Raw genomic sequence first — 26,791 nt, 5'->3', positions numbered from 1 at the left:
TCTTCTCTGCCTTGTTGGTAGAGAAAGGAACATTCTATAAACAATTTTATGTTTTTCACTTTGTGGATACCATTACATGCAGTCCTCCTACCAATCAATTATGATTACTGCAGAAGGAAATTAAAGTGCTCATGAATTAGTGAAATCAGGATTTGAACTTGTCTACTATCAAATTCCAAATAAGATCCTCTATCAAAACTGCCTTAGTATAGCAAAATGAATAGAGGTGGATGGATTTTGAATGAAATGCCCCTGGTATAAAATTCAGCACTTTCATTTACAGGGTGTCTAAACAACATATTTTAAAACTCTTTGTTTTCTATATTACTTATTTTGAAGTACTGCTATAAAATTATTAATGAATTAAAATCTGTCTCTGTATGCAAACTTAAAAAACATGTACTGCATTGATGGGTTTTAATTTTAATAAATAGACCATTTCTGGGCTGCTCATATCACAGTCTGCAGTATGCTCTCTCTGTTTCTCTGTTTATCTAATATTTTTTATAAGAAACTATCTTCTTCAGTGAGACTGGAGTGATAGCACAGCAGATAGGGCATTTGCCTTGCATGCAGTTGACCCGGGTTCTATTCCTCCATCCCTCTCGGAGAGCCCACCAAGCTACTGAGAGTATTCTGCCCGAACGGCAGAGCCTGGCAAGCTACCCGTGGTGTATTCTATGTGCCAAAAACAGTAACAGCATGTCTCACAATGGAGATGTTACTGGTGCCTGCTCGAGCAAATCGATGAACAATGGGAACGACAGTGCTACAGTTCAACTTTTTCAGTATCCATTCCCATCTGAAATTATTTTTGGCAAGGAAAGGCAGTGATAAAAATAAATACAAACAACTTCTTTACAGACTTTCTTAAAACCCTTAAAAGTATTTCCACTAAAAAGTCAATCAATATATAATTAGCACTTGCTCTCCTAGATAATGTAACGTCTGTGTTACAATAGAAGTTAAACAGAAGTCAAGATACCATTTTGAATTTCATAGAGCCTTATTTCAGGAATGATTCACGAAAAATCAAATAATTAGAAGAAAAGACAAAAATACAATGTAAGAATACTGGAAATATAATATATATTGTTCTGGGATTTGTGTAGAGGACTTTCAAATTATGACTCTTTTGCTAGACCGGAACTTAAGGGATATATGAAGAATACAGTTAGCAAAGAAGATGGGTAGAATGGATATGACATCTATGTTTACCTTGATGTTCATGATAGAAAGATTAGAGCAGTGGAAGAAAATGCTGGAAAAAAAGGAGACAGTCATGGAATAACTTGAAAAACCAGTTTAAGTTGCTTTTTTAAAATTAGCCTTGAGAAAATCATTGATAGTTTTTGATCTGGCAAATTGTTTGCTTGAAGATTGATAAGGACAATTGATTAGATTGTAGAACAGGAGACTCAGGATATTCAAGCAAGAGTTATTTCTGAGCTGGAGAGATGACAATGCCAGTGAAAGGAGGGAATGTATAGAAAAGGCAGTATAAAAAAGATAGTTTTGATATAAAATGTTCAACACATAGAATTTGAGAGTTAAGGAAATGGGGAAACTTGAGTATTTAAAAGAAATTTTTAGAGCTTGTAGGCAGGTGGACAAGAGAATCTCATAATGAGGTTTGCTTTGAGGAATGTGCTCAATACTTAAAAAACAGAAATTCTAGTGATACTTCTAGAATAGGCAATAACTTTTTTTGGTGGCAAAGAAATAAATTTCTTAACCAAATCATGTATTTTATTATTCAAAGTCTATAACAAGACCTGTATTTATGTCTGAAAAATATTCAATGGTACTTTTAAAGGAAATTTTAAGTTTTAATGCAGCTTCATACTGCTATTGATAGATCTAATGGCTTCAGACCATGTTAAGTACCACTAATAAAAAACTATGGTGTGATAAACATTATCACTATAATAATGAATTTTGCTATATCCTTTTCATCTCTGTTGAATAAGAGGGAATAGAATATAATTTTCCCCTAAAATAACATCTCTCTTTTAAAAAAAGGATGTCTGGAAAATACTTTTAATAAAAGTATTTTTATATACTTTTAATAAAAGTATTTCCCAGTGGGCTCTTAGTTGCTCCCTACAAAATTAAATTTCTTTTGGTATGAAAACAGAGGTAAATGAATACAAAGTAGTATTCATTTTTTGATTCAAAGACTGTAATATGTACCATGATCTTTGCTTTACATGTTATCTGATTTTCAAAACCATATGCATTTGGTTCCATAATACTCTACATTGTGTAGATAGGAGGTTTTGGATTAGAGAATTAAATTTTTTCAAATAAACAACTGATAAGGAATTTTAATTAAAGAAAGATAAAAAAAAACAGGGGCTGGAGCAATAGTACAGCGGGTAGGGCACTTGCCTTGCACGCGGCTGACCTGGGTTTGATTCCCAGAACCCCATATGGTCTCCCGAGCACCACCAGGAGTGATTCCTGTGTGCAGAGCCAGGAGTCAGCCCTGAGCGTTGCCGGGTGTGACCCGAAAAGCAAAAAAAAAAAAAAAAAAAAAAAGATTAAAAAAAAACATATGGGTGAATTGAATGCAACTTGAAGTATATGTTTAAGTCAACCAGCTTTTGTGAGTTAATAAATAAGAGACTGTATGGATTTAGGGTAAGGAGTTACCTAGGATGGATTCAGACTTTATAGTTTGTTATTAAGCTACATTTTTTCATTCCCTGATATAAGAAATTTATGTAGGAGGGGAGATGATGATTTTGACTTTAGTCATGCTGTTTAATATGAATATGAGGCATGTAGCAGATAGATTACATTAGGTACTATTTGGATTAGGAAGGTGAGAGGGCAGAAATGAACTTAAGACAAAGCTTTGGAATCTTATCGTTAAATATGTGGATGAGTGTGTAATTTGTCCAAAGAACATGTATAGAGTAGATAATAAAGGTTTTTCTGTGATACCCAAGGGTATACGTCTTTGAGACAGGAAAAGCAGAAAAGAACTCATGAAATAGACTTATAGAGTGTCCAGAAAAATGAAAATTATCAGGGATCACATAATTTCACATTAGAGTTTAGAGATCAAAATTCTTTCTGAAATAACTATTACAATATTGCATTTTCTCTCTTCTCCCCTATGTCCTTAATATATTAAATGGCAGACTCTGCATTGCCATTAAGAAAGAAAAGAAAAAGTAAAGATTGCAGTGAAATTGCAATTCATGATGCAAGACTGATAAGCGTATTGGCAAAGTTGTCCATAATTGTATAGACTTTGATGGAGATACTGGAAACACCTTCAGTATGGCAAACATCTAGCTTTTTGATTAAATCCCCGGAGTTTAGGTTATATGTAACTAGACAAGGGTCTATTATAGTTCTGTCATGTACTTATGCTTTTATCATTCATAATTAGTGGTGTTAGTAACTTTGGAAGGTTAATGCAAATGCATAGCTTGCCAAAATGTGGCACAGTATAGTCTAAGTAGAAAAAGTGATGAAAAGTAAAAGTGAGTCAGTAGAAAAGTTCCTGTAGAAGTTTATGTCACATGTAACAAAGATGCCAGAAGAGGATACCTCTGATGTGGATGAATTAACTCATGCATTTGGAGACATAGGATTCATTGGGGCTGGAGTGATAGCACAGCGGGTGGGGCGTTCGCCTTGCATGTGACCGACCCTGGTTTGATTCCTCCGCCCCTCTCGGAGAGCCCGGCAAGCTACTGAGAGTATCTTGACTGCATGGTAGAGCCTGAAAAGCTACCCGTGGCATATTCCATATATGCTAAAAACAATAACAACAAGTCTCACAATGAAGACGTTACTTGTGCCCGCTTGAGCAAATTGATGAGCAACCAGATGAGTGATGACAGTAATGATGATTCACTGAGTTGATTCCTCATCTTTATTAATCTATGCTGCAGTAAGTGTAGTCTATCATCTAGTCTTTTAATCTTAGTGTCTTTTGATTAAGACTACAAATGAAAATGACACTATACTCTTCATGACTTAACTATGCTTTTAACATTAAAGTTCCTTGTTTTTCCCTCAATTTTAACATAAGATGAAAACGTTTGAAATAACCATCATTCTACACATCTTAAAATTTAAATCAGAAATTATAAAGAAAAATTCATTTGGAAAAAATAGTGGCAGTAGGGTGGGGTAATTAGAGGTACAGGAATTAGGGTCTAGAGTTAGGGATGCATGTCCAGTTCTGGTTAAATCCTTGGCATGTAATGTTTGTCTAAGAATTGAGCGTGGCTGGTGTAAACCTGGAGGTTCCAGGTATAGGTTTCAGGTATAGGTATAGATTTCACCAGCACCACTGTTGGGGTTGTCCTTGTGGTCTACCCTAGGACCTGAACCCTAAGACCTGAATAGTAACTTTATCGTCTGTTAATTCTATTGAACTGCTGATCTGATTCATCAAAAATCACTGAGTGGCTCTCTTGCCCCCAAGCACCCTTCAAAATTATCCCCTCAAAATGTTGACAAGAAATCATTTAAAATGAAGTAGGAATAAAGTGCGAATTTTAGAAAGATTCTAGTTTCCAAACTAGAGTTGTGTGTTATATTATTTTAGGACTCATAAAAATTCATTTTCTTGTTTTCAACTAAAGAAGATTAAAGTATGTAATTTGGAATACTGTGAAATTATGAATTATTCCAGAATCTATGTTTGACTTAATCTGTACACCTACAGAATTATTTTCAGTACAAAACTTTTATTTTGTTCTATTTCAGTACCAGTATTTTATTTTATATTTATTGCTAATTACCCATGATTGGTAATTTGACATATAAAGTATTTTGATGTTTTCCATAGAGTCTATTCCAAAAAATTTGTATTTAGGTGGGGCTTCTCATCTTATACTTCTCTTTTGTTTTCTACCATGTATGTTAGTTACTGGGTAAATTGTTTTTCTTCTTTACAGGAAAAATGTATTTATACATATTCTTGAATTAATTACATAGCAATTTATACTAATAAATTACACTAATATAATCATAATTCATTGTTTTAGGTGTATAGTCATTTTTATATCTGTTTAGAAATATTTATTTGCATTATTTATAAAGCCAACATTTTGTTGTTTTACTATAAGCCAGTCATAATTATGGGAGGGTGAAGGTGAACTGGTTATTGTCTACATATTAAAATATGATTTTTTATTTGTTGTAGGTTTTATTGGGATTTAATAATGCTTATAATGATGGTTGGAAATCTGGTCATCATACCAGTTGGAATCACGTTCTTTACAGAACAGACAACAACGCCATGGATTATTTTCAATGTGGCATCAGATACAGTTTTCCTTTTGGACCTGATCATGAATTTTAGGACTGGGACTGTCAATGAAGACAGTTCTGAAATCATCCTGGACCCTAAAGTGATCAAGATGAATTATTTAAAAAGCTGGTTTGTGGTTGACTTCATCTCATCAATCCCAGTGGATTATATCTTTCTCATTGTAGAAAAAGGAATGGATTCAGAAGTTTACAAGACAGCCAGAGCACTTCGCATTGTGAGGTTTACAAAGATTCTCAGCCTCTTGCGTTTATTACGACTTTCAAGGTTAATTAGATACATACACCAGTGGGAAGAGGTAAGGAATATCTTTTCATTTTTTAAATGTTCTTGTATCATGAGCTAGTTAATTGCGATTATATTTAAATGAACCACCTTTTTAAATGTATGTTTAAGAGTGTATGAAATTCAATATAAAGATTTATTATTTTTTTTGGCACAAAAGTCTTCATAATATAGATCAGATATTAGTTTTGCATCAACAGAAAATTTAGTGATTTAAAAATAATCTTATGTTGTTTCAGTCTTTTAAAAATTCACTTCAGATAATAAGTGTTTTAATGAATAATTTTTTAGCTTAACAATGCAACTGTTTCTCTACCATGAGATTGTTTTTATTCTAACATAAATAAATCAGTTACCTTCTCTGACAAAGATGTATGGGATCTGATTGCCAATTCGTTTGTAATGATTAGCTCTATAAAATGATATGTTATATATTTCTCCTAATATTTTAATTCAAATTCTTTTTGAGAATCCATGTTCAAAACAAAACAATTTTCAGCATTTCCAAACTATTGTATAATAAATAATTTAGATCATTTTTCTCATTTTATGATAATTTTAGATTCTCTCAACATATTTTATAATTCTGATACCCAGTAGGGGAATTATTAAACAGACAGTACAAAAAGTTATCCTGCCCAATATTTTTCATAGGGTCAGAAAGAACTCAGTCCACTGAAGTCTAGTATCAGAGATTAAATTAACATTCCTAAGCAAAGCAACTCACTCCACTCTTCACTTTGACCTTTCAACCTTCTTTTTCATCTAAATTTATCTTTTGAAAGTTAATTGCAACCTGAAATTTATTTTTGTATAAAAACGAGAGACACAGTGTCGTCCTAAGTGCCCCAAACTGCAGAAGTGAACACGTTGCCTCTGGATTGTTTCTTTGCTCACTAATGAAATTCTGGATAGAGTTATGTTTTGGGATGAAGGTTTACGCAAGTTATAAACTCTAAGGACTTCAGCTGTGCTTTTTGTGAGGCTGTATCAGTGTTTTGCATGTCAAGGACATTTGGGTTCACAGGATTTTAGGAAACAACATGAAGTAATGGAGCTGCTTAAGACAGGGCTGAAAGGCATAAAAGTGGATCATTCTTAAAATGTGGTTATGGATTATATTTAAAATCAAATGAAACGCATTTGAGAAGTTGAATTCATTTGTAATTTTTTCTCTATTATGGTATTTTATCCAAAATGTAATTAATGTTTGGTTCTAAGACATCATTATCAATCTGAGATTAGTATTGACCAGTATGATTACTGAAAATAATATCTTTTGCATATTGGGGTAATATATATATACATAAAATATATATCAAATAATATATTTTATTTTTTCTATGGAATTTGTTCATCAAATCTTCCTAATAAACCTGGTAACTTCAGATTCACAGTTGAATGCGTGGGACTGGGATTGTAATTTAGCCATCTGACTTCAGAACAAATTTTCTAAACTACAAAATAGTATAGATTTTTATTTTAGCATATAATCTTTGCATGATAAATATCAATATTTATTCATTTTATAAATTGAGACATTGTAGGAGTTGTTCATTAACTAAGGTTGTGATTTATACAACAGAAAAGAATGTTTGCCTCATAAAACATGATCATAAGAAATTTTAATGAATAACCTGTGAGAAGACACATTTTTCTCATGAATACAGAATCAATTAAAAATACAGGGAACAGTGGAACTGTTTTTATAGTCTCATAGTTCTTAGCCCCGTTTCCTTAGACAATGGCAGCAATTTAAGCAGATGATATCCTATCAGATAAAATGGCATTTTTATGGTTATAGAAGTTATAAAGGTTATGGTCTTGTGGTTATAGAGGACATCCTTAACATTGGTGTCCTCAATTGCTGACAGCCATTAGAGGCATGCAGATCTGTGTAACATGAAGATACAGATACAGTTTATTTAAAAATATCATGATCTAATTTAAGACCATAAGCTCACTGCCATCATTACAGTAAAATTTACTTTAATATATCCTTACAGATATTTGGTAACCAAGTACACTTAGTCCAGAGTTCTGAATTGGTGAGATCTTTCTTATAAATAATAATTAAATCTTGATAATAATTAAAACATAAACTCACTCAAATAAAAGTTTTCTGTATATGATATACCCATATAGTTTATCCATACATAAATTTATCCATACATAAAATAAATTTATGAATATTTATTTTGTGGATATTTACTATTAGTGGTACTATTAAACATAGGAATAATTAATAATCAAGAATTTAATGAAAGTATATTATTGTATATAGGATTTATACACAAATCACAAAGAAATCAGAAATCTGAGTATTTCTAAACTGGCAAATCTCTTTCTAATTTTTCTATCACAGGGCTATATTTACATGTAGAAATACAACAAATAAATCAAGAAGTTTCTCTGAGAGCATTTTGAATAAGAATGCAGAGGATCTGAGTTCACCCACATGTCTTTGAGTTCTGAGTGTTTTAGTACCAAGCTGGTTAATGCTAAATTCAGAAATTTTGGGGAAGTAATGTGTGAAGTCTGGAAGCTGCCTCTGTTCTAAATGAATCATTCCCAAGCAAAGCAGCTGCCTTCTATAGGAAACTACTTCTATCTTCAATGATACATTTTTTCCCTGGTCTGAATTAGTTCAACCGAAAAACAGCGAGAAGTGCCAAAGCCAGATAATTTAGAGGTACTGTGAATGAAATGAAGAAACTTCAAAATATAGCTCTCATATTGTCATTAATAAGGTAAAAAAGGGGTTAATGTTTAAGAAAAGAACTGACTTGGTCAACAAATTTATAAAATACGTGGTGTTAAGGAACCAGGAGGGAAGTGGTTTTTGCAAGGGAATTATGAGATCATTGATTTAAAGATGTGACAATCAAGTTCTTTGATACCATGTCAATATTTATGCCTACTGTCTGATGAGATGAAATTCTGGAGCAAATTTTAGATTAAAATGGGCTTTCAAATTTCTGACATGCATTTCATAGAAGAGTTAAAGGGTAGATTAAGAGTTAAGAAAATGGAAATTATTCAGTGAAGGTGAAGAGTTTTAGATACTTTGATGCTAGAGCTGCTGGCCCAGTCATTGTATCAAAGGGGAATGACATTTGAAATTACAAAAATTTAAGAATTCAGAATTAAAAAGAGACATGCAACTTTGTAATGATTATTTTTTCATTGGATTAAGTGATTGGTGCCCACTTGAGCAAATTGGGATGACAGTGACAGTGACAGGATTAAGTGAAAGTACAAATTCTGAATTGGATGTAAGAAATGTGTTAGAACTGCATTAAAGTGGTGTAGTAAGTGTACAATAATATATTGCTGTAATGGTTTATTTATTTATTTTTTTGCTTTTTGGGTCACATCTGGCGATGCTCAGGGGTTACACCTGGCTCTGCACTTAGGGTTTACTCCTGGCGGTGCTCGGGGGACCATATGGGAGGCTGTGAATTGAACTCGGGTTGGCTGCATGCAAGGCAACGCTCTACCCGCTGTGCTATTGCTCCAGCCCCTATAATGGTTTATTTTTTATTACTTGGTTATATTTGGTTCTCTGGCCACATCTGTTGGTGCTCAAGCCTTCCCTCTGGCTCCCTGCTCAGGCATAACTCCTGGCTACCCTTGTCAGACCATATATGGGGCCAGGGATTGAACTAAGGTTAGTCACGTGTCATGCAGCACCTTAACCGTTATGCTATCTCTCCAGCACAATACTTTGTTTTCCACTCACTCCTCTTTATTGTCCCTTCAACCTTCCTTTTGTAAAGCTTAGACAATTGACTAAATTCATTTTGAGGTAGGAAATAGGACTTGTGATTCTTATCCTCACAAGCTGTTTAAAAGTTTCAGATGAAAATGTGTTGCACAGTGAAGTGCTCTTCTCGCAATCCGTACTGGATTCTTATTCTGGTGTAGAGAGAGATTTACATACAAATTATGTTTAACAACAGAACATTAATAAGGAAATTTATTCTACAGGGACCTAATACAGATTGCAGTTTCTGTCTTTGGTTAATTTTAGCTTTCTAATTAGATTAAAAACTAACTCATGCTACAAATTACCTATTTATAATTATACTATATACATTCTAACTACTTTACTTTTTTGAAAGACACAGAATTCTAAGTCTTGCCCAAAGCAGATACCATTGTTTTTCTAACCTGTTCTCTTCTAAAACCAGAGGGCCTTCCTCTTCCCTATCACATCAAATCTGTGTTTTCTTGCTGTGCCTTCAAGGCTCTTAGCAAATTCTTCCCTTGTCTCACCACTGTCACTTCAGATTTGCACCCAACAACTCTTTTCTGTTGCATTTTCAGTTATACAAGCTTCTTGCAGAGAATTATTCTTTTTTCTCCTGTAATATTGCATGCGCCACATGTCTAATTTGGAAAGCTTTTCCTTCCTATCTCTCATTTAAAGATCAATCTCAAACTCATCTCCAGAAAAGTTTACATCTGCGTATTGTGCTATTGTGATTTAATGGTCAGTAGCTCTACTTTCAATAATTCTGGTGACCAATATTTGTTCACTTCAATAGCTTGATTGCTAATGCTTACTCTACACATTTTCTTTTTTTTTCTTTTGCTGGACGTAAATGTTTATAGACAAGAGAGAGTGTCAGCTTTTGCCCTTGAACCTCCTTGTAGACTAGAGCACAGTTCTAAATGCGGCCGATTATCAGACCATGCCTGTTCACTAAATGCAAAGCAATCCTTCATGTTCTAAAACTGTTGAATAATTTCAAGGGAATATTCAGTCTTCACTCCTAGGCATTGACTGAGTCGCTTCTGTGTGCATATGCTGCACATGAGAATACAAAGCAGATCCCAACTTTGTAGGAAAAACAGACATGTGAGCAAATAATCACAGATGGTGTGGCGAGTATTGGTATCAAGGAGGGAGTGAAAAACATAATTTTTTAAATTTATGATTAGAGAATTTCAGAGACACTTGAACCGCTTCTAAGCTGAGGTCTGTCTTGTCAAGCTAAAAACAAACAAAAAAAATGGACCAAAGGCACGCATTACACTAAGACATTTAGAACAAGCAGCTAAGCAGCCAATCACAGTGAATCTGCATTTCTATAACATAGGTTGCAAAGTTGTGGGTTTTGAATTGTAGACAGGAATTTCTGCTCATGATAGATTTACTTAATAAGAGTAATAAAGACAGGTTAGAGAGGGGATTTACATTTAAGAATGCTGAAAGATGAAGGAAGTTGAAGACCACTGAAGATAAAGCTAATAACGCTAGTCAGGATACAGATTTATCATTTAATTACATTTTTATACGCATCTAGTGTCAAACAAGGCACATGTTTAGATATCTAAAATGGAAATTATCTCTGCCAAGCACTCTTGCCCTTGAATTATCTGTATCAAGTAATAGAGTCATGAAGATAGTGTAATACTTACTTCAAGTATGGGTGCCCTTGGTTTAGTATCTAACACTGCATAGTTCTCTGAGCATTGATTGAGCTGGGGCATCCCTGAAGAAAACCTGGGTGTGACAACATCCCCTCCAAAATATAAGACCATATGTAACATGTATTTTTAATGTTTATATTTGAAATGTTAATCATATAATCACTATTAACATCTTAGTACTAAAACTTTATATTTTAAAAATTGAAAAAAATAGTAATGTAAAATAGTACTGTAATACATATCCTATGTATCTTACATATCCTATGACATATACTATACAGAAAAATAGTACTCTAAAATATATCTTATAAAATATATAGTTGATAGTACTGTACACTAGATATTAGTTCTATATTTTATGAGATGTTAATTATACTTTATTTAATCTAGAAAGAAGCACTTAATGTGACTTATACCTACTTAAAATAGAAACGTAAAATTCAAATGAAATAAGATGAATATATCCTTTGGAATGTTAGCATTGATCCAAACCTATAATGTTTATAAGTAAAAGGTCTACAAGTGATATCTTTTTTCAGTTTAATTCACTCACTAGCATTATTACAATTCTGGCATTTGTTTATTATTTTCTATAGGGAGTATGGATTCGGCTGAAGACCACAACTCTATTGGTTCTTGTTGCAGGATTCTGATTTTTAAAGTAAAAGAACTGTCTTTGAAATTACTCACTTTCACTCTCTTTAAATTGCTTAAGTGCTTGGCGATGCAGGTCCAGACAAAATAATTGACATAGATATCTACATGTGTAAAAAAAGTTTCTTATTATACATTTTTGTCAAGCTCATATGTTTTCTTTCTTTAACCTTTTTTCAATTAAATCATTCTTTTCAAATTATATGTATATTTTAATTGTATTTTTTGTTTTTATGCTGTATATTTTTGAATATGACATTTTAACAGATTCCCTGAAGTTCTAAGACATAAATGTGATGCGTTATCATTTTAGATATGAAATGTTAAGTCAATTAAGAAGAGATGGCTAGATTTAGTATGGGTCTTTGAATGTGTTAGAGGAAGGATATATCATATTATAAATATTCGTTGGTCATTACCCAGAACAGATGTGCAGTTATGATTTTTTTTACATAATAGTCTCAGTTAAGTGCCAAAATATAAGATCAAGTTAGAAATGTTCAGGCCTCCTCTACTTTAAGATAAATATTAGACTTTCTGAATGCCCTCCTCTAGACCCAATCTATGTTTTCCATGGTTTGTACAGTTTGCAGTTCTGTGTTTATAACAACCAGACTCACATCCAGAATCTCACATTGTTTTCCCTGAATCTCAAAATTTATGTCAATAATATTTCTCAAGAAAGGTTCATTTATTTTCTCAATGAAGGTTCATTCTCTTGAGTTCATGAATGTCATAATATCCATTTCCCCTCTTTTTGTTGTTGTTGTTGTTTCTTCTCTAGTAAGCAAAGTAAGATATTTCCTTGATTTCTCTTTTCTTTCAATTTCCATAGCTAACAATATGCTCTTTTGAATGTTCTTTGAATTCTCAACCTCATTCCCTGGTTTCTTTCATCATACTGGTTCAAGGATATGTTTTTTTATATTTACAAGGACCAGATGATTTGACTCATCTTTGGTGTATGGGGAAAAAAAAAGAAGAGTATAGGTAGGTCAATTTATAACCAGCCCTAGTTACTAGAGTACAAACTGAGGACACCCGATTGGAGGGAGTAGGTGAACTGGAAGTGACACAAGAGCATGAGTGGGGTTATTTGGTCCTTTTGGTGGGGGTGAGGTGAGGTAATTGGTGAGGTACACCCAGACCATCCATCTCAACACCATTGTAAGCACATTATTTTAACTGTAATAAGTTAAAAAAAATGGTCTAGAGAGAGTACAGTAGACCGGGTGTATACTTTTTTTTTTTTTTTTTTTTATTCTACATATTTATTTCAAAGTATTGTTATTTCTTCTGAAAAAAACTTATTTTCATCACTGTAAGAATATTTTTACTTTGAGAGGTGCACATAAATGTCTGCTTTTAAATTATATGTCCATTTGATATTTAACATGTACATACCATCAACAAGAACAAAAAAACAGAAATATAACTTGTCAAAGAATAGAAATGAAAAATTATAACACTTTAAATTAATAATAATTTATGTTCCCCAACATAAGTATATATGTATAGCACTGTAGCACTGTCATTCCATTGCTCATCGATTTCCTCGAGAGGGCACCAAGAACGTCTCCATTTTGAGACTTGTTACTGTTTTTGGCATATTGAATACTCCACGGGTAGCTTGCCAGGCTCTGCCATGCGGGTAGAATAGTCTTGGTAGCTTGCCAGGCTCTCCGAGAGTGCAGAGGAATCAAACCCTGGTCAGCCACAGCCGCGTGCAAGGCAAACACCCTACCCACTGAGCTATATATACACACACACACATATATATATAATACATATATATAGTAGAACTGAAGCTATACTTACTATTACTTATACTAAGAAAACTTACTATTTGTTTAAATAAAACTGAAGAATAATTATTTGCTTAAAGAGATGTAAATGCATATCTGAGGATATAATAAAATATTTCAATTACTTTTAAAGTATTTAAAATCTTTTGGTTTTATTATTTTAAGGACTTTATCTTTTATGCATTTATTTTTCAATGACATCTCTGTAAAAAATACTTTAATTTCACACATGAACTTTTCCTCTTTATACTTTTTTACGTACAATTTTTCACATTAAATTATGCCTCTTTATGTTTTTTATAGAAATGTCTAAATACTCTTAATTTTTTTTTTTTTATAATTTATTTATTTTTAATTAGAGAATCACCGTGAGGGTACAGTTACAGATTTATACACTTCTGTGCTCACACTTCCCTCATACAAAGTTTGGGAACCCATCCCTTCACCAGTGCCCATTCTCCACCACCCGTAAACCCAGTGTCCCTCCCACCCTCCCCAATCCCATCTCCCCCCCACCCCACCCTGCCACTGTGGCAAGGCATTCCCTTCTGCTTTCTCTCTCTAATTAGCTGTTGTGGTTTGCAACAAAGGTGTTGAGTGGCCGCTGTGCTCAGTCTCTAGCCCTCATTCAGCCCGCAACTCCCTTCCCCCACATGGCCTTCGACTGCAATGTAGTTGGTGATCGCTTCTCTGAGTTGACCTTTCCCCGGAACGTGAGGCCAGCCTCGAAGCCATGGAGTCAACCTCCTGGTACTTATTTCTACAGTTCTTGGGTGTTAGTCTCCCACTCTGTTATTCTATATACCATAGATGAGTGCAATCTTTCTATGTCTGTCTCTCTCTTTCTGACTCATTTCACTCAGCATGAAACTTTTCATGCCCATCCACTTAACTACAAAATTCTTGACCTCCTTTTTTCTAACAGCTGCATAGTATTCCATTGTATAGATGTACCAAAGTTTCCTCAACCAGTCATCCATTCTGGGGCATTCGGGTTTTTTCCAGATTCTGGCTATTGTAAACAGTGCTGCGATGAACATACATGTGCAGATGTTGTTTCGATTGTACTTTTTTGATTCTCTGGGATATATTCCGGGTGTATACTTTTTATATCACTGACCTGGATTTGATGCCTGGTACCCAAGATGGTCCCCTGAGACCCACCAGGAATGATTTCTGAGCTCAGAGCCAGCAGTATGCCCTAAACACCAGAGGTTGTGTCTTCCACCAAACAAACAGACAGACAAAATGACTATTAAAAAGTTTCTCTTGGTTTTTCCCCAGGGATGTCAAAAGTCATTTTGTAGAACAAATAATGGCCATGTAACCCACCTCCTAAAAATATATCCACAGCTTTTTTCATTACCAATAGAATAGAAACCAATATTTAAGATGGTTTGTAAACTTAATTTTTCCTACTTTAACCTGGAAAACTATTTACTTATTACAATTCAACCATGATGAGCCTCTTCCTATCAAATATACTGTTTTAGGAATATACATATATTGTCCATTTACCTCAATGTTGGTCTTATTTTTCTATCACATTTAGTTCCTTTTTTAAAAATTTTAACTTAAGCCTTCTGGGGTGGAATAAACTAATCTCTCAGATATCATTATATCAATCTGTGTAATATTGGCATAGTTTCAGGTGTTACTGCTTTCTAACATTTATCATTTTTGTAATTTTTCTTAAATTGTGCTTTCCACATACATATTAAGCTCCTAAAGAGCAGAGATAATAAATTTACTTGTATCTTCAGCTATTAGTGTAGTATCTGGAAAATAATGAATGCAAGATTGCATACTAAATGAGTTAAATTATATCTTCAAGTGAATTTCCATTCAGTAGTTAAAAACAATATGTAAACAAAGAGATAAGCAAAAAGCTATAGTGAAATAAGAATGTGATAGAGGGTTGAACACAGATTCTGAAGGAATCTTAAACATAAAAACTAAACTTGAAAGTAAATTTTCTTCTAAGTTTATAACACTGGGAAATATTCCAAGAACATTTAGAAATCATGACAATATATGAACCAAGTGCCACATTTATAGGTGAGGATGACAATATTTTTCTGTTTCATCTTAGAACTTGTTCCAACATATAATCATTGAACATACTTTATGATAAGACTTATTAAAGTCTAATTTGCTATAATTACAAAAGTTTTACTGGCTTATAAAAAATTCACAACAGATCTTGACATTTGATCTTTTAAGTGTGCTTGTCACTACCTTTCTAGTTATTACAAACATCATAAATGCTGTTATGCATATTCTGTTCATAGTACCTAAAATGGAGATCTGCAAATGTATCACAAATAATTTAGGATAAAATGCCTTTAGTGTTTTATTTGGATAAAGTTTCTGTATTGACATCTTCAATTTAATTTTTCTGTATGCAGATATTTATTATAGCTCTTGCTATTTTATATTTATTCAACTGTTTTAATTTTCTTTTTGTATTTTTGGCCACACCCAACTGATCCATGGTACTCTGGCTCTATGCTCAGGGATTACTCCTGGCAGCCTTGGGGAACTATATGGGATGCTGGGGATCAAACCTGAGTCAGCTGCTTACAAGGAAAGCACCCTACCCACTATACTATGGCTCTGGCCCCATAGTCAACTGTCATTTGTTATGTGATTCTGATTTAAATTTGAATTCTGGTTCAATTGCCAGGGTGTTTCATGATGAACATGTGTTGCTTTAATTATCTGGATAATTATCTCAATTGAACAGGCCACTTTGGTTGGTCTTGTATATCATTATGCACCTGTCTGCAATCAAGATAGGTGTAATGAGACTTGACATAAATTGGAAAGTTGGCCACCAAGAATATATTGTTATTACAGTGCGATAAAATTACACTTCTAAGTGAAAACTATGTTAAATTTGCATACCTAATTGCAAAATAAAATGTGTGCTTTGTGTTTTTGGCAATTTCTAGCCAATCACTTACTTTAGTCATATGTATTGTTTTTGCATATTAGAAATAGTGTTTCATTATTTTTTATTTTATTTTAAATATTAAAGAAAACAGTTATGTTGATGTTACATCAGAAGAAGTGCTTGATTTAAATTTCACTGGACCAAAGATAGCAATTTAATTATATTAGGAATTGTCACAGAGCATCAATTTATAATGCATTATGACTGTTATGAAAGCTTAATAATAAATACAATTATAACCTTTTAATTGCACTGCGTAATGACTGAGAAAGACCTATTTTGACTTTTTGTTCTATCTGCTGATGTATGCATTCTAGATTTTGTATTAAAGGAGTCATGCCTTAGTGTGAAAAAGAAATACATTTGGTTAGTTATATAATACTTTCTGGTGGCTATTTTAAGTTAAATCTGCCATTTAGGCCATTTTTTTTATAGGCAGCCAAAATCTTTTTTTCATTACTTCTTAAAGTGAAAGCAGACATTGAGTAAGTATTCTGGAAGCTGTTCTCAAGGTTTTGTATGATTTAAAGCAGTTGTAAAATAAGAGCATAGTAGCTATTTTGAGGTAACCTTATCCATCTGGAGTGGTGGAATCAAATAAGATTTTCCATTGAGTGTAGTAATCAATAGAAATATTTACAGTGTTGTGGTTATATGTTATATGTATGAATTTTGTTTTTTACTGTTATGAGATATAATTAGGTGGTTGTATAAAATTAAGACATTCCAGCAAAATGGAAATGATAGTCAGGATTTCCTTGTACAAGTCATCCGATTGCAGGTCAGTTGCTGAGTCTGACCTTCACCCTCAAGTGGTTAGGGATTAGAAAGGAAATAGACATGGGCATATATTGTCCTACACAAAGATTTATTTTTAAAAAACCATAAAAAAATTTAAAAAACCACAACTCTGTCCTAAGCATAAAGGAAGTTAGTCATGATGCCCAGACTTTAAAATCTGGTTCTTTTGCATGTGTCTTAGCTTTCCTAACAGCAAGCAGTAAGGTCCCTGCCCCTCCATCCCGTCATAGCACATTGAGGTGATACAGCCTTTGGTATATGGCTGTGGGAATTCATGCTCTGACTAGTGCCCCATATCAAGTTTCATTATCTTAGTAGTACTCCTCCTATAGCCATGGTTTTTGTATTTAAATGGTGGGGAATGTCATAGATGAGTCACTGCTGGTCGTCAGTCTTGGTACAGGTTGATGTGTTCCAGTTTCTTCTGTCAGTCTCTTTCCTACTGGACAATCTCCGTCTGCTTTTCTCTGAGATGCACTGTTCAAGAACATGTATATTACTTTTTAACTGTGACGATTAGTACAAACTAGGAATCTTTGTGTGTAAGGGGAATTAAGTCCCAAACTTAGTCTTTATTCTGGTGAATGTGCTGCTCCTGAGGTCATCCTTAGCCTGCAAGCATTGAGTCCAGGGCTGCAGCAAGGCCCCAGGTGGCTATGATTTCAAGGAATATTTCATCATTTAAAAATGTGTTAGTTTAGTTTTGCTTCTTGGCCCACACTTGGTGGTGCACAGGGCTTATTTCTGGCTTTGCTTTCAAGGAACTTCTTGGCGGGGCTAAGGGGATTGTATGTGGTGCCAGAGATGAAACATGGGTTAGCCTTGTGCAAGGCAAGTGCACTATCAACTCTACCCTACCCAGAGATCAAACCTGGGTTGGCCTTGTGCAAAGCAAGTGCTCTATCCACTCTACTATTGCTCTGCCCATCTTGTGCTTGTTTTTACAACCAAAGATACATTCTTTATTTATTTTTTTTTTTTGGGTCACACCAAGTGATGCACAGGGGTTACTCCTGGCTCTGCACTCAGGAATTACTCCTGGATGTATACAGCGGATCATATGGGATGCTGGGAATCGAACCCGCGTCAGCTGCATGCATGGCAAATGCTTTACCCACTATGCCATCACTCCAGCCCCCAAAGATACATTCTTACGAAAGTGCTTTGCAAGTTCTAAAATTGAAAGTCTTTGGAATACATCATATGACTATTTTTAAGAAACTGAAGTTCATGTATCTTAGACACTAACAATTTGCCTAAGTTGGGTGACTCATTTATAAAAACATTGGAATTTAAATACATGCATATTTCATGGTCCAGTATTAATAGTTCTTGATCTTTCTCTGTTGTAATATATGGATATAAATATGCCTGAAATTAACATTTGGAAAAGAGGTAGGCAGGGCCTCCAGAAAGTAGCATGTGCTTTAATTTAGATAAGAAATGAGGTCTCAGGATTACCTGATCATATACATGTTTCCTATTTTCCCACCAAATTCCTAGAAGACTGATGGACATTCTTTTATTTGTCAGAGGGAGCTGGCATTTACCTTAGGTGGCTTCCTCAAAGCTTCCTTGTGGGCATATCAATTATAAAACATCTTTATTTTATTTAATTTTTGTAAGTGAACTCAACCTTAATAGGAATTTCAATCAGTCTATTAATGGAAGTACCAATTTCTAAGCTTCAAAACATCAGATTTAGTGTGAGTTTAATAATTTATTAAGTGTGGATGGATATTTGCATAATTTAATTTCTTAACTTCTAATTTCCTTACTTCCAAAAGAACTAAATGCTTGATTTTTAATCTACCCAATCAAATAGAACAATAACTGTATGAATATATACTATCATCAGAGTAATTATTTTACAGAGAAAATTTATTGTGCTTGAAACCATGATAACACTTGAAATATTAGAATTAAATAACTAGATCTTAAGTGTGGCTCATAATATATCAGTTTTCTTTAGAATACAGTATTTTTATTTTTAGTCATAGTTGAAAAGTACTTAAGCCAGTCCTTATAATTCTTGAACATTGGTAAATGTTAGTATTACTATACCATGTTTAATCATTTGAATTCTATGCCTTGCTCCATTTAAATGATTTATTTGGCTTAGAATAGGGCTATCTTCATGATTTTTTACTCCCACGTGTCTAAAATGATGTTTAGTGATGCTACAAGTTAGGATGTTATGTAATCGACAACTAAGTCAACTAACAGAACTACTCAGATTGCCTTTATCTATATTATTTTCATAACTACTAGTTCTAGCAATTTTGGGGAGAGAGATATTAAAACAAATATTTTTATTATATTTTTCATTTTATCTTCATGATTTCTGCTGTTCTGTACATGCTTTGAATTTTGCTAGGTAGAACATACACATGTTCATACACAGGTAGAAATGGTAAGTCCTTTTGATAAATTGCTGTTTATCATTATAAGATATCTATTTTTCTCTTATATGTACGTATATATTGATACTAATTAGTTATCATATCTGTCATTTTCATAATTTATTTGTTTTATACTAAAGTGGGTTTATAGTAGGGAGCATATATTTGAATTTTTTCTTTTGTTTCTTATTACTAACAATCTTTATATCTGACTATATTTTAATTTAAATCATTTATATTAAATACGAGCTGGAGCGATAGCGCAGCAGGTAGCGAGTTCGCCCTGCACGCAGCTGACCGGGGCTCAATTTCTCTGCCCCTCTTGGAGAGCCTGGCAAGTATCCTGCCCACCCAGCAGAGCCTGGCAAGCTACCTGCGGCGTATTCGATATGCCAAAAATAGTAACAACAAGTCTCACAATGGAGACGTTACTGGTGCCTGCTGAAGCAATTCGATGAGCAATGGGATGACAGTGACAGTGACAGTGATATTTAATACTTTGCTAGTATGATGTTTATGTCTGCCATCATGGTATTTTTTTAATGATTTTAAAAATTTAACATGAAATTTTTATGATTTTTATGATTTTTATTTTATTTTGTTGCTTTTTAAATCTTCAACTTTATTTAATAGTTAATATTTTAAATTTGTATTTTATTCCACTATTTTCTTTGTAATTATGGCTCAGTATTTTCTCAGTGCCTGTTCTAAGGTTTATAATATGCATTTTAAGCTTTTAATTTTCTACATTAAAATAATCTTGTACCATTTTTGATTCAGAGCAGTATATTTCCATTGTTTCCATGCTGGCCTTTAATGCTATTGTTTATCATATAATTTATTTCTATATTTGCTATAAAGGCCACAGTATCTTGTAATTATTCTGGCTCAAAGTATTATTTAATGTAAAAAATGCCTTTTATGTTTACTGTTTCCATGCTTTTCAGTCCTCTATGTGCTTCCAAATTTCCATCTGGTATTATTTTCCTCCCATCTTCAGAAGTTCTTTTGCCATTTCCTATAGTGTTGGTCACTATTGATAAATTTTCTCAGCATTTGTATTCCTGACTAATTTTGTTTTGACTTTTGGATATCATTTTATTGTTTATACAATTCTAGGAAAACAATTTTTTTATTTTAGAAAAACATTTTCCAGAAATATATGGATTTGTTAATTTGTTTTTTAACCAATGTCGAGGTACCATGGCTTACATATTATCAATCTTATTGTTTCAGACATGCAGTGTTATTATATCACACCCACCACTGTCTATGAGTTCCTTCTCTTCTTCTATCCCTCCCTTTTCCCCTTGGTAAACTCAGTTCTGTTAGTTAAATCTCAGGTTTGTTTTCATTGGCCATTGTTTCTTTGTTTCCTTGCTTTGTTTCTTTATATTCCATTTATGATGAAGACCATCCAATATTTTTCTTTTTCTGCCTGGCTTATTTAGTTTAGCATGACATCCTTTTGTTCTGATCAAGTTGTATAAAAAAATACATTTTTGTTTTAATACTTAAAGATATCCATTGATTTTTTTTCCCTGTGTGTCTTATTTCTGATGAGAAGTCTGATTTCATTTGAATTTAATTTGTTTTTTGGATGACACTTGTGGTGTTCAGGACTTAAGTCTGGCTCTGTACCGGGCTAGAGAGGTTCAGGGGCATCCTATGCAGAGCTGAGGATTGAACCTGAGTTGGCTGTTTGCAAGGCAAGTGCCTACACACTTTACTGTCCCTTTGGCTACTGACCACTGTCACTGTATCACTGTCACTGTCATCCTGTTGCTCACTGATTTGCTCGAGTGGGCACCACTAACGTCTCCATTGTGAGACTTGTTACTGCTTTTGGCATATCGAATACACCACGGGTAGCTTGCCAGGCTCTGCCGTGCAGGCGGGATACTCTCTGTAGTTTGCTGGGCTCTCTGAAAGGGACAGAGGAATCGGATCCAGGTCGGGTGCATCCAAGGCAAATGCCCTACCCTCTGTGCTATCGCTCCAGCCCTGGCTACAGATACCATATTTAAGTTAATTCAATTATATGTTATTTTACATTCCCCCCTATTGCATAATTTTTTGTCTATATTATTGCTTTTCAGCAATTTGGTATTTGTATATCTTGAACATTTTTTCAGTGAAGTTTCTAGTTGAATTTTATTGAATGCGTAAGGTCCATGAATTTATATGTTGCAATAAATTTATATAAATTTGTATAACTGAGGCTTTTGATCTCTTTTGACATTTATTTATGGGTTTCTGAAGCAAGGTAGATAAATAAGCTTACATAGCTGAGCTGGAGGTAGTATATGGGTGTGGCTCCCATATGCCTAACTTTTGGCCATTTAATTTCTTGGGAAACTTGGTCCCAAGTTGTTGGGGTCTGGCCAGAGGTACAGTGGTAGTTTTGGGGTATCAGGAAACCTGGAGGCACCATCAGGATGCTGATGTGCTTGCCCCACGAATACTGGTTGACCTGGTGGCAGCACCATACCCCCATGTAAACTTTGTAGCACTGTAGCACTGTCATCCCATTGTTCATCAATTTCCTCGAGCGGGCACCAGTAACGTCTCCATGGTGAGTCTTGTTATTACTGCTTTTGGCATGTCAAATACGCCACAGGGAGCTTGCCAGGCTCTGCTGTGTGGTCAGGATACTCTTGGTAGCTTGCTGAGCTCTCCGAGAGGGATGGAGGAATCGAACCAGGTCGGCCCTATGCAAGGCAAACGCCCTACCGGCTGTGCTATCGCTCCAGCCCATGTGAACTTTCTAAGTCAGTTATCTGAGATTTCATTTATTTATTTATTCGAAGTCACGGAACAGTTTGGCAAGCTTCCCATGGCGTATTTGATATGCCAAATACAGTAACAATAGCAGGTCTCATTGCCTTCACCCTGAAAGAGTCTCCAGTCATTGGGAAAGACAACTAAGGAGAGGCTGCTAAAATCTCAGGGCTGGAATGAATGGAGACTTTACTGGTGCCTGCTCAAGCAAATCGATGAACAATGGGATGACAGTGATACAGTGAAATGCTGGCCATTATACTCTTCATGTATTTTCTGTCCCAGCTACTTCATTATGCTTCCTTCTTAGCATTTTAATGGCTTTGAATATGTATACATTGGTCCATGATTGAAAGTCGCCTCAAGTGCTGGGAAAGAAGGCAGTTGGGATAGAAAAGGGACCACTATGACAGAGATAGTTGGAATTGGTCACTCTAGATAAGAACTGTGTGCTTCAAATAGGTAAAGGGACAAACATGATAACTTCTCAGTTTCTGTATTGCAAACCCTAAAAGGAGGCAGAACGAGGAAAGGAGGAAGAGAGAAAGAGAGAGAGAGAGAGACAGAGAGAGAGACAGAGACAGAGACAGAGACAGAGAGACAGAGAGAGAGAAAAAAAGAGCAAGTGAGCAGCAGGAAGGGAAGTATCTACCATAGAGACAAACTGGGGGGTGGGGAGCAGGGATGGCTAGATGGAAACTGGGGACATTGGGGACATTGGTGGTGGAAAATATGTATTGCTGGAGGGATGGGTGTTGGAATATTGTATGACTGAAACCCGATCACGAACAGCTTTATAACTGTATCTCATGGTGATTCAATAAAAAAAAATAAATAAAAACAAAAAATATATATGTATACAGATTAGTCCTCAGACAAACACTGAAAGATTGATCACTGAGGTCTTGTAAGCTACAGCTTCCTAAGCTCTAGAGGATCCCCCCACCAATTCTAGCCACTATGACATCCCCGTTTGAAAACTCCTCATAGTTCTGCTGCGAGGCTCATGACAATCTCTGCTCTGAGGTTGCTTTGTGTGGGTTTCTTTCCTCTGCACTATCCCCTGAACATTCTGAAGGCAGTGTGTTGGTGCAAAGCAAGGGTTGTTGTGTTTGCTCTGTACGGTGATTGTTCTGTCTGATCACCATTGTTTCCTGTAGGATGTCAGGGTTTCAATTTCAACTGGGAAAGGAAACCTAGTTTCTGTTATTTCGCTATAGTCAGAAGTAGAACTGGAAAAAGTTAAAATTACAGATTCATATCTTGTAAAGTTTTCCTTTCCAAAGATGAGTATGAGGAAATTTGATATAACAAAGTAACATATTTTTTTAGTTAAGACTCGTTATGTTATAATGCAAAATTGTGATGTTATGGCTTAGATTTTATTTATTTATTTTACAGTTACAGCAGTATAGAAAGATTTGATAAACAAAACTAACTGTGCATCTTAAAATGTTTTTTGATGGAAGGGTAAAACTATGCTTCAAATCATATCTGGCTAGCTATTATTAGGCTTCAATGGAGGCCAGAAAGTTAGTACAAAGGGTGGTACGTATGTTTTGCACACTGTCCTGCCCGGTTTAATTGCTATCTCTTCATATTACCCCTGAGCCCACCAGGAGAGTGACCCCTGAATGCAGAGGTAGGAGTGAGTCCTGGTCACAGCAGGATCCCCCTTAAACTATTAATAATGATAATAATAATTTAACAACTGAAGTTGTTATGTTCTAGCTGCTACAACTGGGATTCTCAATGCAAGCTTAATATCTTATTATTGTAAGTATACTAAAATAATACGGCATTTTCTTTCAGTGTTAGTGCTTTCTTTTTTAGTTATTGTGAGAATCAGAAGCAGACCCAGTGTACCTGGGGTCACGGGCCACCCCAGGTGATACATTGGGGGCTACTCCAGGGGTGCTTAGAGAGCTGTAGTTCTTGGGGTCCCACCCAAGTCCTTATGTAGCTTATTGAAAAGAATAAAATTGATTAGATAATATAAATGCTATCATCAGAATTCAGTAATGGGCAATTCTAACACACATGTCATTTACAGTGATTCCATAATGCCTGTGTTGCCTTTGCTAACTATTTTTCTTTCTAACATCTTTAATCTTTGGTACATTTTATGATTTTTGGGAAATGTGTGTAACTTCCTTTCTCTGGTCTGTTTCTTTACCTCTGTAAAGAAACCGAATTGGTGATTTTGAGCAGCTTTTCAGGCTTGGCCTTTCCTGATTCTTCTTCTCCCTAACTAGCAGGTACACCATGCCCAGCTTTGAGAGAACAAACACTTTGGAGCTCCTTCCTATTAAAATAGGCCTGTCTTCAATATGCATCTAGTGGGTGGTAGTGAGAAACTTCCCACTAATAAAGTTTTTATACAAAATTGTTTGCTTAAAATGCATGTCAACTCATAGAACATTGTCTACAAACTTCAGTCAAGCTTTCTTGGCTTTATTGTAGCTGTTGTTCTAAATTTACTTTTCATTGTGACGTTTTTCAAAGCAGATGGTTTTCTCTAGTCATATAAGACTTTATGATTTAGATGACAAAAAAAGTTGATAATAGGAAATATTTTCAGTAACCTGCCCCATTCCTGGCATTATTCAAGATCAGAGATTTGATGGTTTGAACTGTTGGTTATGAAAAATTCTGTTCTGTTAAGTAGACAGTAACCTGACCCCCTCCCCCCCACCAGGCCTCCCTACATCAGTGCAAGGAATTTATCCAGATGCTCATTCATCACACATGCAAGGCCAGTTCAGAGTTACCTACGTTTCCTGGCCCTGTTTGTTGGCTTTTTAAAGTTTGTTTCTAGGAAGTCTCTTTCCAGTGCCAAGTTTTATTTTGCCAAGGTAAGCCAGGATACACATTTGAAACACAGTTGACTGACATTGTCTCGCATATTTATGTTAACTGTTTCTACTCTTTGGCTTTAGTTTTTGTTTTGGGGCCACACCCTGTGTCCTCAAGATATAGTTCTGGCTCTATGATTAGGGATCACTCTTGGTGGGGAAGTCTGGACATGGGGAACTATATGGGGTACTGGGCATTGAACCTAGGCCAGATGCTTTCAAGGCAAGCACCTTATGTGCTGTACTATCTCTGTAGCCCTGTTCTGCAGACTGAAGTTTGAGGTGCTGCAAAAGCTAATTCTTTGTTATGACCTGACAGTCTATATGTAACCTATTTTGCTTCTATACTTTTATGGGTATTATAAGTAAATTTTTACAGATTTGAATAAAGGTATCCAAACTTGTACAAATTGTCACTCGTCACTTGTCATCCTGTTGCTCATGGATTTGCTTGAGTGGGTACCAGTAATATCTCCATTCATCCCTGTCACATGCTAGTGTAGCCCAAAGGTGTCTTCTTGCTCTAGGAACATAAACAGCCTCAAACTGTTCATTCAGGGTCTTGATGAAGAAGTCTGACCATCTCATAGGTGGACGGACAGGCATTCTTTTGATGTCCCATGGAATCTAGTTGGTAACAGCTTTAGTCCAGTGGTCGTTTCCAAATAGCATTACATGTTATTTACAAATAGAGAGTTATTATTGATTGAGTTAGTATTGGTTGAGAATGCATCATGAGATCATGAAGAGATAAGTTTTTAAGGAACACCATTATTTAGATTATATTACACTGGTATATAACCTACGCATAATGGAAATGAGTGTTAATAACTTGCTTGCCCTCAAATAAAAGTGAAAGTTTATCTTTCATTCTTACAAAAATTTAAATATAATCACATGTTATTATCTGTCTTAACTGTGTACCCATTAGTGATTGTCATATTTTATTTCATAGATAATTATTCTTATTCTCAAAGTGTATTGTAGTAATAGAAGATGAACAGGTCAGGTTTTTATTGTTTGAAAATATGGAGATTATTAGGAGGTCCAGAGGGTCGGGTGAGACCCCTCCCTGCCCCAAGCGACCTAGTCCTAATGGTCAAATGCTTCCAGAACTCAACTGCCGCCATGCTCATGGCCGCTCTCCATGTGCTCTGGCTGAGCCTCACCCATGAGTGAACCTATTCCTGGACACTTCATAGGAACACCCTAGCCATACTTGAATGAGTACCACAGCACATTTGATGGGGTTCAAAGTATGAGGCAACCAATCTTAGAGGGAAATATTTTTTTTACGTATAAACACACAAGACTCAACCTTAAACAACATGTTAGTGATCTTTTATAGAGGACTTAATTTCCCCAGGGTGAAATATAACAATCTTCACACTGTTTCCTCTACGGATACTTTTTTGTAGCTTTTACAGTGGTTTTTCATAACAAGCAATACAAAATATATTATTTCAGTTCAGGATGGAAACATCTGAAATATGGTGGTCAGAAGGTATAATGGT

At 34.8% G+C, this 26,791-nt stretch overlaps 1 protein-coding gene across 2 annotated transcripts in view; it reads left to right on the top strand.

Annotated features, from left to right (window-relative positions):
• HCN1 (hyperpolarization activated cyclic nucleotide gated potassium channel 1) overlaps positions 1–26,791 on the top strand; it is a 382,774-nt gene that overhangs the window by 40,719 nt on the left and 315,264 nt on the right. Inside the window, exon 2 of one of the 2 annotated variants that reach the window (XM_004608418.3) lies at positions 5,174–5,597. In XM_004608418.3, the coding sequence (XP_004608475.2) occupies positions 5,174–5,597 (424 nt within the window). The remainder of the gene's footprint in view (positions 1–5,173; positions 5,598–26,791) is intronic. The other variant, XM_055132368.1, reaches the window with a different exon arrangement.

The sequence above is a fragment of the Sorex araneus genome, chromosome 1 (assembly GCF_027595985.1).
Source record: "Sorex araneus isolate mSorAra2 chromosome 1, mSorAra2.pri, whole genome shotgun sequence".
Taxonomy (NCBI): domain Eukaryota; kingdom Metazoa; phylum Chordata; class Mammalia; order Eulipotyphla; family Soricidae; genus Sorex; species Sorex araneus.
This window is presented reverse-complemented; position numbering and strand designations above follow the sequence as displayed.